The sequence below is a fragment of the Anoplophora glabripennis genome, unplaced genomic scaffold (assembly GCF_000390285.2).
Source record: "Anoplophora glabripennis isolate ALB-LARVAE unplaced genomic scaffold, Agla_2.0 scaffold21, whole genome shotgun sequence".
In the NCBI taxonomy this organism is placed as follows: domain Eukaryota; kingdom Metazoa; phylum Arthropoda; class Insecta; order Coleoptera; family Cerambycidae; genus Anoplophora; species Anoplophora glabripennis.
Genome location: NW_019416454.1, coordinates 1,426,777 through 1,446,953, shown reverse-complemented (window position 1 = coordinate 1,446,953; position 20,177 = coordinate 1,426,777). Strand labels below are relative to the sequence as shown.

General features: G+C 34.2%; 1 protein-coding gene across 2 annotated transcripts; it reads right to left on the bottom strand.

Moving 5' to 3' along the window:
* Window positions 1–1,239: 1,239 nt before the first annotated feature.
* On the bottom strand, window positions 1,240–19,960 carry LOC108906135 (protein transport protein Sec31A). Of its 2 annotated transcripts, none has more exons than XM_018709318.1 (16): window positions 19,647–19,960; window positions 19,035–19,557; window positions 18,769–18,981; window positions 18,393–18,710; window positions 15,501–15,664; window positions 15,091–15,280; window positions 14,816–15,033; window positions 14,294–14,387; window positions 14,124–14,234; window positions 13,858–14,052; window positions 13,590–13,801; window positions 11,292–11,781; window positions 7,312–7,736; window positions 2,936–3,331; window positions 2,768–2,839; window positions 1,240–2,013 (listed from the first exon to the last, which is right to left on the bottom strand). In XM_018709318.1, exons 2-16 carry the CDS (start codon window positions 19,504–19,506, stop codon window positions 1,825–1,827), a joined length of 3,759 nt encoding a protein of 1,252 aa, XP_018564834.1. In that variant the 5' UTR covers window positions 19,507–19,557; window positions 19,647–19,960; the 3' UTR covers window positions 1,240–1,824. The 2 variants fall into 2 exon arrangements, with proteins under 2 accessions (XP_018564834.1, XP_018564842.1); XM_018709326.1 differs by having other exon boundaries at window positions 19,035–19,544.
* Between the last annotated feature and the right edge of the window lie 217 nt (window positions 19,961–20,177).

Here is a 20,177-nt window from a genome sequence, read left to right as displayed (position 1 = left end):
AACACACAGGGTGTTCCATATAAAAAAACGACTTATGAAGGTTTGAAGTTAACTAAACTCGGCATTAAATTTCTAGCACCCTGTATGCAATTAAGACACTTTGAAAGCACGAATGGAAAGCTTAGGAGTCTAGCTATCCCCCCTATAAATATTGTTGCCTTATCTTTCTTACTGTAAAATACACATGGTTTGAAGCTAGTCAGTATCTCCATTTTTTTGAAAAAAATTAAATATCGAAAACGGTTAATTTTAGGAATTGGGAAACTTCATAAAAGTCCACCTAAAATAACGGGAAGTGGTACATGGACGACATTATTTTAGTTGAGAAGGGCATGCCCGGAAACCCGGTATCCCAAATTTTCAAAATTCAAATCGAAGTAGTCTCTGAAATAATTCTAATGGGCCGCCACCGTGAGGCACCCTGTATGTATGTACAATGAGCAGGTAAAGGTTGGAATAAGTAGGCATTTTTTCTTGGAGAAACACTTAGACCTGTCAATTTTTAATTTTAGTTACCGATTTTTAAATTAAATTGATAACATACACAGGGTGGTCCAAAAATTTCGTATTTAATTTTTTCTTATGGAAAGTTCCATTATACGTCTCATTTTATTTTTTAAGTTTACGTAAATCTTTGTGGGCTATATATCTAAATTGTTTTTGAAAAAAATCAGTTTTGTTGTAAATATATTTGTCTTTGCAATACACTATTAACAAATTTACTAAATTTTATTTAAATAATTAATTCAATATGAAAAATGAGGCAAAAAATCGGTTCTACATTTAAAAAAAATATCGCTATCATTTTAAAGAAATCACTGGCAACCATAGTAAATACATGTAGGAGCTGAGAGAAGTGTCAGCAAGGAAGCTTTTGGACTTTGTAAAAAGGACAAATCTACTTGCTGAATAGGACTAGTAGTGGGACGCACAATAGGCCTAATTAGGCCGCAGTGCTATGGGACTTTTTTTAAAGGACCAACCACTAGATGATGAATGAATGAATGAATACATGTACATTTTTTGATGGTTCTCGATTATGTTAATGTTTAAAAATTTTTGTCTGTAGAAAACGTTCTTTTGGAAAACACTCATAATAGACAATATTGTAAATTTTCAATAAATATGCTTTTTTTGTAAGAAAAACTAACTTACCTTTAAAATAGTTGTTTTTCACTGAGATGGCGTTAAAAAAAATTCACTAGTCACAATAAAAAAAACATCCATTTGGTATAACCGAAGTATTTATTTTTACACTTTGTATAAGAAAGCACCTCCTTAACAATTTTCATACCTAAATTACATAATATAGCACTAATATACATAATTTATATACTTATTAAAAAGATTGCTTTAAATGTCTTAAACAAAAACTTGCGAGTACACACTTTAATAAATTCTCACAATATGTTAAAAAAATAATACAATAGTTACTTGTTAACAGTAAATATTTTATGCATTATAAAAATAAGGCAACAAAATATTAATACGACGTTTTGCTACCACATCAGAAACCCCCTTCAGGCAAAACTTATATTTATTCCCAAAATATGAAAGAATATTTATCAACATTCATGTTGTGACATCTCAGCAACACCTTCTGGTATAATCGATACAAGTTTTTATAAAAATTGGCTTAACGTCGATAACCGCAATAAAAATTTTCCCGTTGGTCTTACTTAAATTGAAAAGAATCAAAACATCTCCCTAACAAAGTCAATCCTGATTCAAACCTGGCACACCTGGCACGACTGGGCGGTTTCCGAGGCGCTAGCGATCTATTAAAATTATTCATAACCCTAACGTCTGCGTTATTATCGGATTTTATCTTATGTATATCTGCAGTTGGAGTGCGCACTGTAATAAAACTTTAAGTCCCGGCATGAAACTGGCTATCTGAGAAAAGTCGGGTCCTGATACCAGCTGAGTGTGCAGGTTTAGCCCCCCCATGTAGTTACCGTCTTGGATGAACTGCACTATCTGGTGGAGCTGCGACAAAGTGTTTGACGATAGCTAAAAGAAAGGCAATCGCTTAAAAATCGTAATTTTCTTTGAAAAGTTTTGATAATATCGAGAGGAAACTGAAAAAAATTATTTTTGGATGGTGACGTGCAGTGTAACTGAAAAATGTCAAAGTTATCCTGCAAAGAGTCAAACAAGAACTGACAACAAGCACAATAAAGCTATCTCGGCCGCCAAGATTGCCTGATTTAAATCCGTGCAATTTTTTCTTTGGGGAGGACTAAGGATTTCAAACATTGTGGATGCTCTTTGTTATGTTAAAGTTATACGAATAGTGTTCGGATATTTATAGATATTAATAAAAAAAATATTTGAAAAGTAAGATTTAAACGAAGCAATTTTTGACTCGCACTGACTTTTGACTTGGAAGTTAAGTTGACTTATACTGAACATTTTTTTCCTCAGGAATCTGTGGTAGCTCTGTATGAGCACTGTTTTGTGGAACATCTTGTAGAATGTTGTACGTGGGAGCGCAAATGGCTCCATCTGTGCCATTCAAATGGCTACAGTAGGAAGCTGTTGCACTAGGTGTTGCGAGTATAATTCAATGTCGGTAGGGGCATATAGCCCTGGGAGTAGTTGTTTCTCGCAACACTAACAATTAAAACATCCTGTAGAATATTTATTGTCAAAGAATAAGTATTACCGTTTCTTTTTAGTTAAGAAACCTAGGATCGATTCCCGATCCCAAAACCTGGACTCGTACTCGCAATAGATAAAAAAACATAAAAAAATTATTTCTCACCTTATGCTCTCTCAGTAGGTCATATAAACTTTCTAATTTTCTTCCAACATCTTCCAACTTCCTTCTTGTTTGCTGTGGAAAAATATTTAATAAACAAATTAAACGAAATATAATCGTGATTTTAAAACAGAAAACACCTCTCCACAATTCAGATAAAATTTAACTTACTGGGTTATTGGCAGCGTAACTACATTGGTTCCTCAACTCGTCGAACACGGTCTTCATATGCATGTGCTCCTCCGGAATGGGGGCCGTCTTAACAGGCTGTGGCGTCTCCGGCCTTACCGTCTCCTGCAATGCGGGCTGCTGTTGCTGCACCAGACCCGGTACGGCGTTTTGATTGAAATTTCCCGGATTGAAACTCTGCTGGCCGTAATTGGAGTTGGCGACGGGCGGAGGCTGGTACATGGAGGGGGGATTCTGGGGGTAGAGAGGGGCGGCGTTGTAGGGTTGGGAAGAGAGCGGGTTGACGTCTCCGTACCCGTTGGTTGGAAGTGGTTGAACGGGGGCAGCCCCGTACAGCGGGTGAGTGATGGGCTCGGATGACGGTGCTTCTGGTTTTGTCTAGAATTTGGAAAACGTGTAAACTAGTGAAGTATTTTTAACCATTGATATTGAGATAAACAACACAACTACTCTGGGGACTATTCCTAGTAAACAGCTAAGGTTATTCATCAGCAGAAAAAAATTAGTAGGCATTGAATAGGAATGACATACTTTGGTGGTTATTTCTGATTTAGATTCAAAATATGTCAGCAAAAAACAAATAAAAAATATAAAATACACACCACACTTCAATCAATCGGATTTTTGACGTCATGAAAATCAACTGTTTTAGTTTTAAAAACTCAGCAATGATGTTTCGTTTTAAATTATTTTTGAGTTTTAATTTGTGTTGTAAGGACGGTTCAAATTTGTCTCTTTCTATCTGCTTCCATAGTTAGAGACATTAATATGATGTATCAAACAAGTGATTATTGTCGTGAAGAATTGTCTACATTCTCAGGGTGATATATTTCTGGTTAGTTAAATTTATAAAGTCAACCCTTTTGGCATAAGGGAATATTTATTATTATTTTTTTCTTTTAATGTGGCAGACATATCTAATAAAAAAAAAGAATATCTCAAAATCCCAGAAATAAATAATTACAAAGAATGTAACAAACAGTATGGTGGTGAAACTTCCAGGCCTTTACACAATTAGAATTCGTGAACAAAATTATTAAAAATAAGTGAGAATTAAAAAAATGCGAAATTTCTGAACACAAGCAGTGATAGATTATGTTGATTTTTAATTTCTCTGTGAAATATGATAAATAAATTATAAACTTGTGGCACAAGGGCTCGTTTACTATTTTACTCCTAATTTTAACTTGCGGTGTAGCAAACCTCCCCCAGAAATAAGGAGAAAAGCTGTTTTAAGTAGAGATATGCCGCGGACATGACAGCTGGACATGTCCATCAGACATGTCGAGAAAAGTGGACATGTCCTATTTCAAGATTGAAAAGTTGTATGCGCATGCGCGAAATTATTTGTTGCATTCATAATTCTCGCAAAAAATTTTTGACGTTAGTACAGTAAAATTAAAGATATTTAGCCATTTTCTCGTAATTTTGTTGGGAATTGTTTAACTGAAACCGACATTTTAAAAATATAACCTCTTTTAAATGTTCATATTTTATTATACTTTGCCAAACAAAGTTAACGATTAGTAAATAGTAATCAGTTGACTCTTAATTTAATAATTAATACACAAATAGTTTATAAATGAAGTATGACGCCAAAATCAACAGTTTGGTTATATTTTTCTGAATTGAGTACAAATCATTATAAAAGTAACTTCTGCTCAAAAACAATTTTTAAGAATTCCAGTAGGACGGAAAAACATTTAAATAAGTGTATTGGCTGTCCGGGGAAAATTAGAAACCAGTTTATAAAAAAGTCTAAAGGTAGGTAATAAGTAAAATATATCGATACATATTCATTAGAATAAAAGTAATATTTTCCTTTCTGTGCCCTCATAGGTGCCTTATTAGATTCAAGGTTAAAAGTACTTTTCCTGACATGTCCGGACATTTCATCGACATGTCCAACGGACATGTCCGTAACGTAACACACTTTTCCGAAAAGTGCCCATCTCTAGTTTTAAGAAATGCCACATAAATACTAGCAGACAACATATTTTACTTTTCTACACTACCAGCTTTCACAAGAAAGCTATGTTGATTGTTTTATTCAAACAAATCTCATTCCGTTAATAAAAATCGGAAAAACTAATTTACAACAAACAAAAATATAAACTGTTAATTAAAGAACAATACTTTTCAGGACTTTTATAGAAAATCTTATGACTTAGCAACCACAACCAAACCTCACAACCTCAGAAACCAAAATAAACAAAACTACCTTCTTCCACAACCTGGTACCTGCATGTTGTGCGGACATTATTGTGTTTTCCTTCACCAACTTTTCAAATAAACACTTTAATGGTCAATTCCGTTGGCATTACTTAAATTTTACGCTGAACTTAAATTGCAAAGTAATTTTCATAAGTGGTGTTTTAAACACTACATTGCATGTGAAGAAAATCTACTGGAAACTAGAAAAACGATTTCATTTACATTCCAAATAATGTTTAGAACACAATTAGAACATAAATAATTAAATCCGCTGCATAATTAATAAGAAACGAGAACGATTCTGAATACTGAAATCCGATTTAAGTATTAACGTTTTTGCGACAGTGTTTACATTAGTTTTTCAATGTCAAAAGTGGCTTAAGTTAAAGAAATTCTTTAAAATTTTTTGTCTGTTCATGTGTATTTTTATTATTTATCATTTTCAAACTGCCCTTTTTGATTTTTTTTACAAAATTGTATTTGTAAGAGATCCCTGTACCTACATTCAAAATTTTTTTTGGATAAATTCTGATTATCATCACTGACAAAATGTTGACCTCAGCAGGTATCTGATCTGTATCATTAAAATAGCTTCTGTAATGGGCTCTCTCATATATGTATGTTTAACACTGACAGGTGCAACATACTTAGCTTTATCAAACGGTTAGGTTAGGTTACCATGTGCGTTTAGAAAGGGCCCTATTTTATTACTTTTCCTATCTCTAGTTTCGTCCATTCATTAAATCATTCACAATCTTTCGTTTAAGTTTGACCCTATATTACTGTCAGTTTTTCTTTTACATTTTTGCCAAACAAGTCATCATTATTCATTATCGATCACATGCATCTGAATATTACAAGCATCGTACACGAAAATGATATCGTATAATAAAACTACCCGGTATGGCAGCTGTAAGAGTTGATGTAATTTCTTTAGATGTAAGTAGTAGCCCGTAGGAATGTCTAAAAGGCATTAAACATGAACAAAATGTGAGTTTCGGTTTATGACGCAAACATGAAAGCCCTTTTACTGTCCTGTCTCATTTATGCACCAAAGTGACAAACTTTAGTCAAAAGAGTTTAAAATATACATGTATGTCTATACAGGGTGGTCCACATTTTTTATCAAACTTCAAGAACCAATACATCATCAAAAAATAATGTTATATATATAATATAATATAAGTAAATAAATTTAACTTGAAAATGGTAATAGTTACGAAAAAACTTACAAGGATAATTTTTTGTCCCAAATTACACGGAGAATCTAAAATATATTGTTTTTTAAATTTAAAGCCAGTGGCGTACTAATATTTTTTTTACTAAAGCAATAGGGACCCCTATTTTCTCCGCCACTGGCAAAGTAAAAAAAATTAAAAATTCTTCAAAGATCACATTTACAGTGACAAATCATTTATAAAAATCTTACGGGAGACACTTCATCACTAACAGAAAAATTGTAAAAATAATTTTTTTTTCAGGAAACTTAAATGTGCTATATCTCAAAAAGTAAACATTTGTCGAGTATGGTTTATTTAGCAAACTAACATAATTTTTTGATGATGTATTGGATCTTGAAGTTTGATCAAAAAAAAGTGGACCACCCTGTATATCAGTAAATTGATAAAAAAGGCAGTCTCGAATCGAACGAATGAAACGAACCACGTGATACCTACATTTTTCTATTTTTGAACTGATTAAGTTTATTATTATCATTATTACTATCAACTCATCCCATTTTTTCCCGATTCTATCGAGTTCCACACAGTTTCCCGAAAACGGTTTTGCTCAAAGGCAAGTCTTTTAATTTTTGTTAATTTCTAACTGCAACTTATTTATTATAGTCCGCTATTCGCCGAAATATTGGTCCTTCGAGCCGGATATGAACCAGCGACCTATGGAACATTTTAATAATTTTTAAATTTACTGAAATAAAGTTACTGTTCCAAATAAAATTACTGATTAAGTGGTTTGTCATTTTTGAAGTTCCCGTCCTGGTTCTTGTTTTAATTTTCGTTCTCCTTCCAATTAATTGCGTAGTGGCCTTTACTTTACGATTTAAGCTCGATTTAAAATTCAAGTACTTCCGGCGAAATCGTCAATTAATAGATTAATCACAAAAAGATACAAGCATCTCTACTTACTTGGGGCCTTAACGGCTTGCTACTAGGTGGCGGTGGATCGTTCCATCCGGAGGGAGCATTGGACAACACGTTCGCTGCCGGTTTCGCCCTTTCTGTCTGAGATTGTCCCTCCCAATCAGAATGCGTCGCAAATCCGTACGTCGGCGCCGAAGGAACAAACTGAGTGGGATTAATGTTAGGATTTGGTCCTAGAGGCGAAGCAGTAAATGATGATGAGTTTGGTACGAGGGGAGCTGGGTTCGGCATCATCGGACTGACCGGTGTGGAATTGAGAGGTGCGGTATTGTAGGGAGCATTGGAGTAACCGCTGCTCTGGTAAGACGCAACGGGTTGCGGTTGAAATTGATTTCTCATTGGGCCGTATGGGTTCGAGGTGACCGACGGGTCTAGGACATATTTGCGGGAGGGTAGACCCCCAGAACCACCTGGAATATAATTAATAATGATTCGGTAAGCGTATCATCAAACATCCACGAAATTTTCGTACTGAATTGTTTAAAATACAAGGTTCTCCGAAGCTATAGGCAAAGATTTAATTATGAAAATACATTAACCTAACAAAAGGAAAAAAAACAGAAAACGGTAATCCAGGCATGCCGATATTTTAAAATTAAAGTGCACAGACGTGTTAAATGGGTGAAAATGAAAGCTTTTTATTCTTGTACTTTTTTTGTTTACAATGCATCTTTGATAGACCAAGAAATAAAAGTAAAAAATCATCGAGAAATCGTGAAAATTACTGGGCGTGATTTTATTGTTGGAAAGTCTTGGGAATAATAATACAAGAGGCGTCTCATCTTGTGGGTCATGAAAATAAGTATAGCGTCATTGTTTTTTTCCTCAACAAACGGATAAAAAATTCGTAATTTTTCGTTCTACGCGCTATTGTAAAAAAACTATTAATCTTAGCAAAATATGTTCAACAGACGATTTGATCTCGAGAAACTCATCTTTAAAATGAGACTTTATAAGTTAACTTAAAATTACTTTATAAACAAAACATTTATTGCGAAATTAAACGGAAAAAGTGCTATTTTTTTAATTGTTAATAAATAAAATCTTACCAAACTTTCCCAAAATGCAAGTTTTTATATCCTTAAGAGATGTGCAAAAGATGGGCTAGATCGGTCAAATCGTTTTTGCAAAATTCCATTTATTTATCCCATTTTTTAAAAAAGGCCCATTTTCAAATGACTATTCCGGGGGCAGGGTTATGACTAAAACATTCTTTTTGAGCTCACTTTCATCGAAGGGAGATCAAGTAGTTAAAAAAATATATTTTTTTTCAAATTTAGTTGTAAAAAAATTGTTAACACCGGACCTATTGGTTGTAGAAACTTTTATTTTTTCAATTTGTAGGTTTTTTACGAGCATTCGAATGATGTATATAACTTCTTTGAAAAATTAAAAATCACGGAGTTATTTTATTTGTTTATTAGGGAAAAAGGTGCCTTTTATTTGTTAACAATTATTATTATGTACAACTAAATTTGAAAAAAAAAATATTTTTTTCTAACTAGAGGATACTTGGTCTCCCTTCGAAGAAAATGAGCCCAAAAAGAATGTTTTAGTCATAACCCTGTCCCCGGAATAGTAATTTGAAAATGAGCCTTTTTTGCAAAAATGGGATATATAAATGGAATTTTGCAAAAACTATTTTACCGATCGAGCCCATCGTTTGCACATCTCTTAAGGATATAAACACTCACATTTTGGGAAAGTTTGGTAAGATTTTATTAATTATTTAAAAAGTTATTAACAATTAAAGAAAAAGCACTTTTTCCGTTTAATTTTGCAATAACTTTTTTGTTTATAAAGCAATTTTAACTTATAAAGTTTCATTTTAAAGATGAGTTTCTCTAGATCAAATCGTCTGTTGAACTTTTTTGCTATGATAAAATTTTTTTACAACGAAAAATGACGAACTTTTTACCTATTTGTTGATAAAAAACAAAGACGTTATACTTTTTTCATGACCCACGAGATGAGACGCCTCTTGTATTATCATTCCCAAGACTTCCCAACAATAAAATCACGCCCAGTAATTAGTAAATTTCAAAATGTTTCCTTTCCAGGTCTATGAGGAGTTGTAGGCATTTTAGTAATGCCCAAAATACGTTAAAAATTACTGTTCTCTCCTTAAGAAGGGCATTTTGAGAAAAAGGTGTAGAAATTAAAAAAATAATTTGAACCTAATAACACGTTTGTATACTTTAATTTCAAAATATTAAATATATTAATAAACAATCGAGATTTCCACTGATTTTGAACAATTTTTTTAGATTAGGGAAAGTCATAACTTGATAGAGCATTTCAGATGACTCCATCGTTTTTAGGAGGTCCAAATACAGAGCGGGTATCATACACTATCAAAAAAGAATATGGGAAAAAAAAATTGAGTGCCCGTGTTATCATACAGTTGACAAGGCTGGAACACAATCGTGTTTGTTTCTTTAACTTTTTATTTTTCCTGTTTTATATAAAAAAATATTAGAGTTCAAGATTTCTGTGTAACTTTGGCAACATTGCTGATCTTTAGCATATTATACAAATTACATTACGTGTAAATGCCACAGTGAAGTCACCCAATTTCTATTAAAAAATCATACATGTGTATTTTAAACTCAATTTTTTATCCCTTATTTTTTTTTGCAAAAAAAATAATTAATTTCATACTCTACATAGTAAACTGCACTGCTTGTAACATATACAGGGTGATTAACAACTTATCAAAAAAAATGTGGGAATAGAAGCGTCATGAAAAATGTAGTCAATATCGTAAAAAAATTTTTTGTAAAATCCTTATAGCTTCTGAGAAAAAAATTATTGAAGTTGTAGTATTTTTAACCTTTACATCTCTGGGCTACTGTAGTCTCTAGCGTCATTCACGTTGTACGCTGAGCGCAATGCGCTCTCTATCTACGTTGCCCTAGGTGATTCTGAATACTCAAATCCGTATGTTAGTACAGTGAAAATCGGTTATAACGACTTTCAAGGGACCGTTTCTTTACGGTTGTTGTAGCCGATAGACGTAATAAGCAATTACATATATTTTCTTCTTTATTAAACACTTTTCCCTTCGACATCGCGATAGAAAGCGGTAATTAATTCATATAATATAACTGTATGCGTAGATAAGTCGTAATTTGTCCCAAACGTACTAACTGATGTCAAAAGCGTGGATGTCGGCGGGGCAGGTGGAAGAGTGGTGCATTGGTTTTAAGGCCGTATATCACTGTTGGTCATTATAACCGTCAAATTCTATGGTAAATATATAAAAAAACGAGTCGCTAAATCCGAAATGTCGTTGTAAACGGTGTCGTAGTAAACCATATTTTTAATACGGTATTTCTTTAGGAATATATCGGGACTTCCAAATTCCGTCGTTATATCCAATATGTCGTATAAAGCAATGTCGTTATAACCAATTTTGACTGTATTTACATTTTTGTGATAGTGTTTATATTAGTTTTTCAAGTGTCAAAAATGGTTTAAGTGTATAGCAACTTGGGAGTTGATGATATCGTTCTAATTTATGGTGAAGCAACACATTTGTATTATGGTGAAGCAAGACGTTTGTGTTAGTACGTAGAAACTGAATAAGATGGGAATAAGGTATTATAAAATTTTATTTCTTTCTTTGGAAAAGAAATTCTTTAAATTTTTGTCTGTTCATGACTACATGTTTTACCTTGAACAACCTGGTTTTACAGTGGCGTGCAGAAGTATATTTTTAAATCATTTTCGAACTCCCTTTTTTATTTTTTTTACAAAATTGTATTTATAAGAGTTCCCTGTACATTAAATTTTTTTTTGATTTTTTTTTGGATAAGTTCAGAATCACTCTATATGTATATACATTTAAGATTCACTCTGACAACTTAAAAAAAACGTGCATCAATGTGAAAGAAACAGTCTACCCAAAATTATGAATTTTTGCTTATAGTTTCCAAACACCCCGTATATTTGATGCTACTCACCGTGCGCTGATCCCACACTAGTCGGCCTTGGAGGCTGCGTCGGGGGAGGCGCCTGAGGCGCAGGAGAGAACGTCTTCGGCGGTTGACTAAAAGCGGGCACAGGAGGCAACGATTGCGTTTGCCAGGGTTGAGTGTTTACCGACGGATTCGGCAGGCCCGTATTGAACTGGGTGGCGGGTGGAGCTCCAAAAGGTTGCGTCTGTGGCTGCGGTACTGAGTACTGGGAACCGTGGAAGGGATTAGTATTGTTGACTTCGGGTCCTGGGTAGTTGGTGAAAGATTTCCGTTGGCTTCCCCTCCTCATCTGCTGCTGGCGTATTTCTTGAACGTAAGAAGGTTTCTGGCCGAGAGCCACATGCAGACGGTCCCTTAGGGCGGCGACTTTTTCGTTCTGCGACTTTCCTAGGTAGGTGACGGCGCTGGTGAGGTTGCCTTGAGAGGCTAAAAGGGACGCGTAGTGAGATAGGAGATCCGCTAGAGCTCCTGTTATCTGTAACAAAATTATACAGGGTGGGTATTAAACCATGCTCGAAGCTCTAACGCTTTGCAATAGACAATCTAGTACAGCCAAAATTTAGCGTGGCCTTCTCTAGTGAAAATATGTTTATCATCTTTTAAGAGCCCCCTCAAAAAATCAGCTCAAAAAAAATTTTTTTAGAGGTCGCTCAAGATTTTTAAAAATTCCAAAAATAGTCAAAAATTTAATTTTTCTTCACATTTTTTTTCTCGTTATTTTATCATTTTCTAGGTTGAAAAAAATTTCGATTCTGAAAATTTCAAATCGATATTTTAATTTCTAAAGGTCGGTTATAATTATTTTAATTTTCATAGTAGTATACTTATGTTTTCAAACGATCTCTATAAATATCAACGAACTAATCATTTTTTTTTTTATTGAATTTGATGAACAAAAGAATAGAAATAAATTACGACACTTAAAAAATTTCTCGAGGCAAAATTTACTACCGCACTGTGAGTATCAAATATATAAATTTTTTAATTTTTTAAAATTTAAGTTAAGTAAATTCAATAAAAAAAATTATTAGTTCGTTGATATTTATTTTTAGAGGTCGCTCAAAAACATTTTAGGTACATTACTTTGAAAGTTAAAATAATAATTATGAGTGACCTTTAGAAATTAAGATTTCTCTCAACCTAGAAAATGATAAAATAAGGAGAACAAAAATTTTAAAAGCGCTCTAAAAATTTTTTTTTTGAGTTGATTTTTTGGGGGGCTCTTAAATCATGATAAACTAACATATTTTCACAAGAGACACGAAAAAAATATTTGTTTTTTTGGGCTACCCTAAGCCCCATCAATGTGATAAATAACGTACAAATTGCTTTAATGTGTCAAAAAAAGACTTATCAACAATGCATGGCGTCCAAGAAAAAAAGTTAAATAAAAAAATTAAATTTTCAAGCCAATACTGTCTTGCAAGCGTAAAAGAAATATAGAAGTATTAGGGGCGTATGAGCATACGCCTTTCTGATATTATAGTTTTGCAAAATTGGTTCATACGCCTAAGTAAAATGCGTTAGAATAGAGTGTTGATGTTTATGAATATATACGCCCTTCTGATATATTAAGCGAATTGATTAAATGTGGTCATACAACCTAAAAACCCAAAACCAACTATAGTGGCTCTTACGCCCTTTTGATATGACGCCCTCAATATGTATTAGTGAAAATTAGCAATTATTATACTTGATTATAAGGTACAAGTATTTCAACCCCTCTCTGTTCATTATAATTGAGTTTGACTGCCTTATTTTTTTGTTAATCCACATTTTTTGTAAAATTTGATAAAAAAAATCAAAGGGCTCTCAGAATTGAGCAGCGGGACATAGGCGTACACATCATGTTAAGCGTAATAAAATAAATTAAGTAGACAATAAGCAGTAAATTAGTACAATAAATCCGGGAATTCGCCGATAAATTTATTCGCTGTGTCAGCATATGGCTGCTTTTTACCCTTCCACGTTTGTGACAAACTTTATTATTATTATTTATTGAAAAGCAACAAATTAAATTGTCTACAATACAACACCATAAACACCAACGGATAGGAATTAACTACGTGACATCAGCACAACAACAAAGGCAACAGTATACTAAAGTCACATGAACCTGAAAAGCGTTCTGAAGCAGCGACTCACGCACGTCTCGGTTGACCTGCTTGGCACGCCATTTAATTGCGGCTCTCTCTCTGAGAGCTCTACCAATTATTCACATTACATAATTAATGTACAAAATAATAATATTAGAAGATATCAAAAAACCAATTGTTTACTTACTTGTACTTGCCTCCCTTGCCTCTCAATGGCCTTCTGAAGGAACATGACGAGTTCTACCAGTTCCTGCAGATCCGAGGTTGAATTTGAGGCGTCACTGCTCCAGCTCGAAACCAATTTGTCGAAATTACCGGAACAGATGTAACAAAGCTGCGCCTCCTGCGCAAACTTGGGGTTATCCCGGCTCTCTAATTCTAGCCTAGTGCCGAGTTGTTCTAGGAGTAAAATAACCATAAAATTCGCTGACACATAAAAAAATTTGTACTCTTACCGCAAAGCGCTGGAAGATCGTCGTCGGAAGCGTGAGTCAAAGCAGCCGCGAGAGCCTCTTTCCAGCTGCCGAGTTCGCAGTTGTTAATTATCGAGCCCCAGTCCTCGGACACCATCGCGGAAATTAACGAAGAAATGTACCCCTCGGATTGTTCCAGGTAACGGTGTTGAGTTCTCGCCAACAAGTCGGGGCCGCCTGACAGAAAAATAAATATGAATACGGGGTGCAAAGCATAACGATACCGTTGAGGAAAACAATTGCAGTACCTGTCGTGGCGATAATTAAAGCATCTGCAAACCGTTTTGCTTTCAAGCACAGTTCAACGGCTGCTTCCACATTGTTCAGCAGCAAGGCTTGCGTAATTAACCCCTCGGTGTCTAAAAAACAAAAAAATGTACATATAAAAAAATATATTTAATAGTCGAAAAGGTAGTACCATCTCCCGTTTTAATTTTGAAGGGTTCCACTGCCTTTTCCTGTTGCTTTTGCGCGATATCGTTAAAAGGATCTCCGGAATCGTAATCCTCCAACTAAAACAATACAAATTTTCGTTTTATAACTTTGTTCCCCAGATTTTTAATCAAATAAATCAATAGTACTGAGTTACATTATTAAAGTTATTCGTTATTTATACGCATTTAAACTTTTGTCTACGCCATCACTGGGACGCTCCCAAACTCCGATATATGTGCGTGTGTGCTTATCAGCGTTATCTTTTATTGCTTTTTTAAACCCACTGTGAAACAGATTGTGTTTGTACGATTAGTAGGCAGGGAAAAACAAACGGCTAACATACATTTGGTGAAACGAGAATAAACGAATATGTCACCGTTTCATTTTATCAGTTATTTCAGCATTTAGTGACTGTCCAGAGTGTTTGTGTGTCTTCATTGTTAAATTTGTATGAAATTATTCAAAGTTGCACAATATATACTAAATTTCTATATTTTATACATACCCTATTCAGGTTACCGAAATCATCAGTTAGTCCGTCGACGTTGTTTTGTAACTGCTTGCCAACGAACTGTCCCAGTTTGTTATTAACGTCTTCGATCCTATAACCCAGCAAATTGAGGAGCTCCGCTCGGGGGTTTTGTTCGAAATTTGCCTTCAAGAAGTGCCAGACGTACTTCTTGTGCTGATCGCTGGTTACTTCTGACTTATTGAAGCAGTATTCTGAGAACCAATTATAAATTTTTAGTACCAAACTTTAAAATGAAGATATTTATTTACCGATAAAGTTTCCATACTCCAAAGCCTTTTCTAGTTCCGCAGATTTTTGCACCAGTTCCGATTCGGTGATAACTTGACTGATCTGCACCGTCCTACGAACCTGAATGGCGGGTTGTCCAGGTTGGGAATTTTGCGCTGCCTGGGCAACTGCCGCTTTGTCGTTCTCAAATGTTATGAGTTTTCCACCAAACTAAAAGCAAACTTATGCTTCAGATTCATCATACACCAAACAGAACTAATCCCTTTATATATTATTACAAAATTTAAACAAATATTTTTGAAACGGTGCAAGATTTAAAATTGCTTTTACATTGCCGTTGAGTTCCAACTGAGATTAAAATTAGCTGCACTAGTACAATTGAGATAAAAACTAACAGACGTAGGTATTTCAAATAATTTTGTGGTCTTACCCCAAAACTAGCTCCCACAGGTCTCTTAAGCCATTTTGGAGGCTTGGTTAGGTCTGCGCTGACCGGGGCTGTGCTCGGTTGAGGCACAGGTGCCTGCACGTATCCTTCCATATTTGGAAAACTGTCCGCTATTTTGTTGGTTGTTTGTATTTGTTGAGCTTTACCTGCAGGATACACCAACTGACTATTAAATTAAATTTCAATTAAACGTTAACTAAAATGCAAATTTAATTTTAGTCTGTTTATAAATCAGTCATGACAGACGATACACACTATTCGATTTCGTCTGGAGGTTCAAAAATCGATTTTTTTTTAATTGTATACATTATTAGTATCACTATTCAAGAATACGCTGCCAAAATTTCAAACCGAAATTGCTATTTATTCCAATTTTGAGCCTAAAACCGAACGTCTGTTGGGTTAGCGCTCGGGCACACAGCAGATAGGGCGGAGCACTTATTCAGGTAGTTTAGTCACCTATTAAGAGCAAAGAGCAATTAATGCAAGCTCAGAATGATGCCTATGAGGAAGAAGAAGAACTGTTATATGGTACTGGAATCGCTGATTGATCAGAAAGCACTCTATATTGTTGACAACTTTCTCAAATTTCTAGTTTTTGGAAATTTTCAAATGGATTTTTTCTCGAAACGACATTTTTTTGATTCATGGGATCTCTAGCCTAAAAAGTTTTGAACCGATTGTTATGAAAATTGAAAGTGTGTTTATTCAAAATAAGTGAAAAAAAAAATGGTGAAAATCAATACATTTTTCTCAAGCACATGTCAAAACTTCAATTTTCACAATTTTTACCCACAATGAGGTTCATATTCTTAGAAAACATGTTCAGATCAAAACAACCAACTCGGACGACGTCCTTCGGTAGACAACAGGCCATAACTTCGGCATTTTCAACATAAATAATTTGAAAAAATTTGTAAATGTAGTTCAAAATATTGATAAAATAATGTTAAAGTTTCATCAAATTCTAATCAATTTGACCCACCCAAAAAAATTCATGAGAAACGCCTTAAAGTCTCCTAATGTGCATGATTAAGTGCATGTAGATATACAGGTTCGGAAAGTCCCCATGGTTCATCGGCCGTTACGTGAGAGCGATAAAGTAAGTCATAGAAATCCGTGCGATAGCGAAAGATGGCTATAATGAAAGCATCTAATAGTCACTGCCCATTTCGCCCTTCCACAAATAAGAAGTGGATCTTATTTGTGGAAGGGCGAAGTGGGCGGTGACTATTAGACGCCTTCATTATAGCCATCTTTCTCTACCGCATGGATTTCTGTGACTTTCTTTATCGCTCTCACGTAACGGCTGATGAACCATGGGGACTTTCCGATCCTGTATTTAAAATTTGTATAAATAACAGCGTTTCCAACTATTTTTGCGGTCACTGAGCACTGAGAATATTTCCATTTTCATATCTTTTTTTAGATCAGTTAGAGAGATAGTGTTGTAGAATATCAGAAAATTATTTTTGGACAGCTTTCATGCATCAACAACACAAGAGAATAAATGGGCATAAACACAAAGGACTTACGAATTTATGTTCTACCGTTATAAAATTAAGAAACACAAGATTGCACATTTTTTAAAATTTATGAAAATTTTCATTATTCTCAAAATATTGTCGTGAAAATGCCAAACAGTTTCTGATTTTCTCTTAAGAGCTTCTCGTTTTCCAATATTCATATGAATAAAAGTAAAATTTAATGAAATAGTTATTAAAGTGCAGCATATTGTTCTAGTAAGATAAAATTTGAGAAAACTAAGACAAAGGTTCCCTTTTTGTATTTTCAGTGAACATTTGCACACTACGTTTTTTTTTAAGTAATTTCAAGTGCATGTTGGGGACATTCTCATTTTTACAACACTAATAGGAACATTATTGTGTTAATAGCAAAATGATTGTGTTAATAATAAAATTATTGTAAATATGTGTGCAAAAAGCAAGCCTATCGAATTATATGCTATCACAAAATGTGAAAATATTTGTACTAAACGTAAACGATACTAAATGTATCAATATATCTTCAGTATTTTAGATAATATTATTGAATGTGTTCCAAGACTATGGGGGTTGAAAAGTTAACTGTCTACAATATTTTAAATTGAAGGAAAAATAAAAATAGAACTGTACGTAAGTGCAAGTGTCCAGGTAACACATCTAAAACGTCAACAAATATATGAAATTAAATATAAGCACTCTCGTTACCTTTTTGGGATTTTAATATACAGGGTGATTCACAATTTATCCCATAAACTTGGAGGATCTAGTCACACTATTAAACATATTACTGACATCACCAAAAAAGTTTACATAACATACATACAATATTTACAGATTCCGAGAACAAGAAAAAGTTTAAAGTTATATTTAAAAGGACTACATAGCTGAAGGACTATACTGTTTATTATAATGTATCTTAAGGTTTTTAAGATATAAGGAGAATCGGTAGCACGGCCACCGCGATCTCGTAAAAAATCCTCGACTTGTTTTTATAGACATTTAAAAAATTAAGTGGATCATACTGAAGTAGGAATTATTGATGATTTACGTGAATTTATTACCAATAATTCTGAGTGCAAGACCAGCGAAAAGAAGGAGCATATGTCTTGGTTTACGATTTCGATGTACAAAACTTTCAACAGTCGTTCCATCACATAAATATTAAATTTTTCTTGATTAAAATAATAGTTCACTTTTACTGATTGCATTTAACAAGAGTAGGAATAAATAAGAATAATATAATCAAAATTTAATTCGATAAAGTAAAATACACTTTAAAACGTAATATTCAAAATTATGTATTAATTTCATTATTCTATTGATTTTTTCGGTTACCAGAAAGCAAAACAGATTCAAATTACAACCTTACCTCCCATTAGCGAGTAAACAGTAACATGACCATCAAAATTCGGACAAGCGATCAAAGCCGGGTTTCTGGGGCACCAGGCAATGTCAAAGCTCCATTGGTTGGTTCTTGCAATTTCCGAAAGCACTTCACCATTCTGTTGATTCGAATTTGGGTTCCAACATACAATACGATTGTCTTTCCCACAGGACACTAAAAGATCCGGATCCTCGCCACACCAAGCCAGAGATAGAACACCTCGCTGGTGGTTTTCCAACGTTTTCAGTGGAGACGTTGCAAACCTTAGGTCCCACAATTGGATTATCGGGGAGTGATCCTCTTCTGCAAATAACGTTACCTCAGTGAAAAATGATTTATTTGCACGTTAACATAAATGTACCTGAAGCAAGGCACAGCTGGGTGGCAACTTCGGGGTGCCAAGCCACCATCTTCCACCGAATCCGAGATACGGTGTCAGTCAGTTTGATTATCGGTTCGTTCTTTCGTAAATCCCAAATTACACACTTTGATGGAAAAGTAGATGCTAAAATATGCTGCACTTGTTTGTTCCATGTCACAGACAACACATCTTCCAGTGGTTGGGATTTAGCCCCTTAAAGTTGAAAAAAAAGTAACTAACAATTAATATTAATGAAAAGTACAAACCTGGAGACATCGGCGTACTGGTATTGTTCAAATCCCATATAAATATTTCCGAATCACCGGCACCGGTAGCAAAAAGATTTTGCTGAAAATTGTTGAAATCTAAAGCGTGCACCGGTCCTGTGTGTTTTTCTTGTTTACCGATGATGGCATCTTCTTCATTAAGCAATTTAGAGGCACTATAAATGTGAATCAAACCACCCTCACATCCTCCTATAATAGTACCCTTGGATTGGTCGCCACCGTAGGACCCCCATATGATTTTATGAAATCTGTGTTCACTCGGCAACGAAGAAATGAGTTGCATATCAGGTCCAGGTTCAGTCAGATTTAATGAATAAATTTCTATGGCAGCGCTGGTGTTAAAAGATGCATCTAACTGCTGTGCCGCTGTACCAGCTGCTAGGTATATTGGATGTTGGTTCTTGGGCGACCATGCCACATTGGCAGTTCGTTCTATGTCTTTTATTTTCATTGTTTCGCTTCTCTTAGACTAAGGGCGTGAATTCCTGCCTGCACAGTTGGTCTGTTTAAAATATATATTTTTTAAACTATTTCCAACAAAGATAAAGGCTATAATATACATAGCATATAATAAAAAAAAAGTACATTTACCTTGATTATAATTGATGTAACATTTATAAATATATTTTGCTAGTTTTTTTTTAAAAATCCACTTCCAACGTGGCTCTGAAAATTGAATAAACTTTTGACAGCTCACTGAGGCGCCGACCGAACACGTCAACAAATTTTTAAAAAGTGGCGAAAATATTTACACGTTAGGTAATTATTTTTGATATTTAAGTCTATAAGTTATAACCCATAATTAAACATTAAATTAACTACGAACAATGCTAAAAATAGTTAAAATTATGGCACAAATGTAAATGAAAATTGAAAACAGCAAAACTGCATCATCTTTACTGAAAATCATATGGTCGGCCATCTATTGGTTATCTTCGAAACCAGAAGTACTTGTTGAGACACAAATTAGCTACGTTCAATTCCAATTCAGTGTCACAAAGAGTAATTTAATTTTTGTCGTATATCTTATAAAACTCATATATATGTAACTATTACTATTACAGCACTCTGTACACTGGAGGTGTTCTTTATTTAAATGGTAAATGGAAATATTTTCAAGAA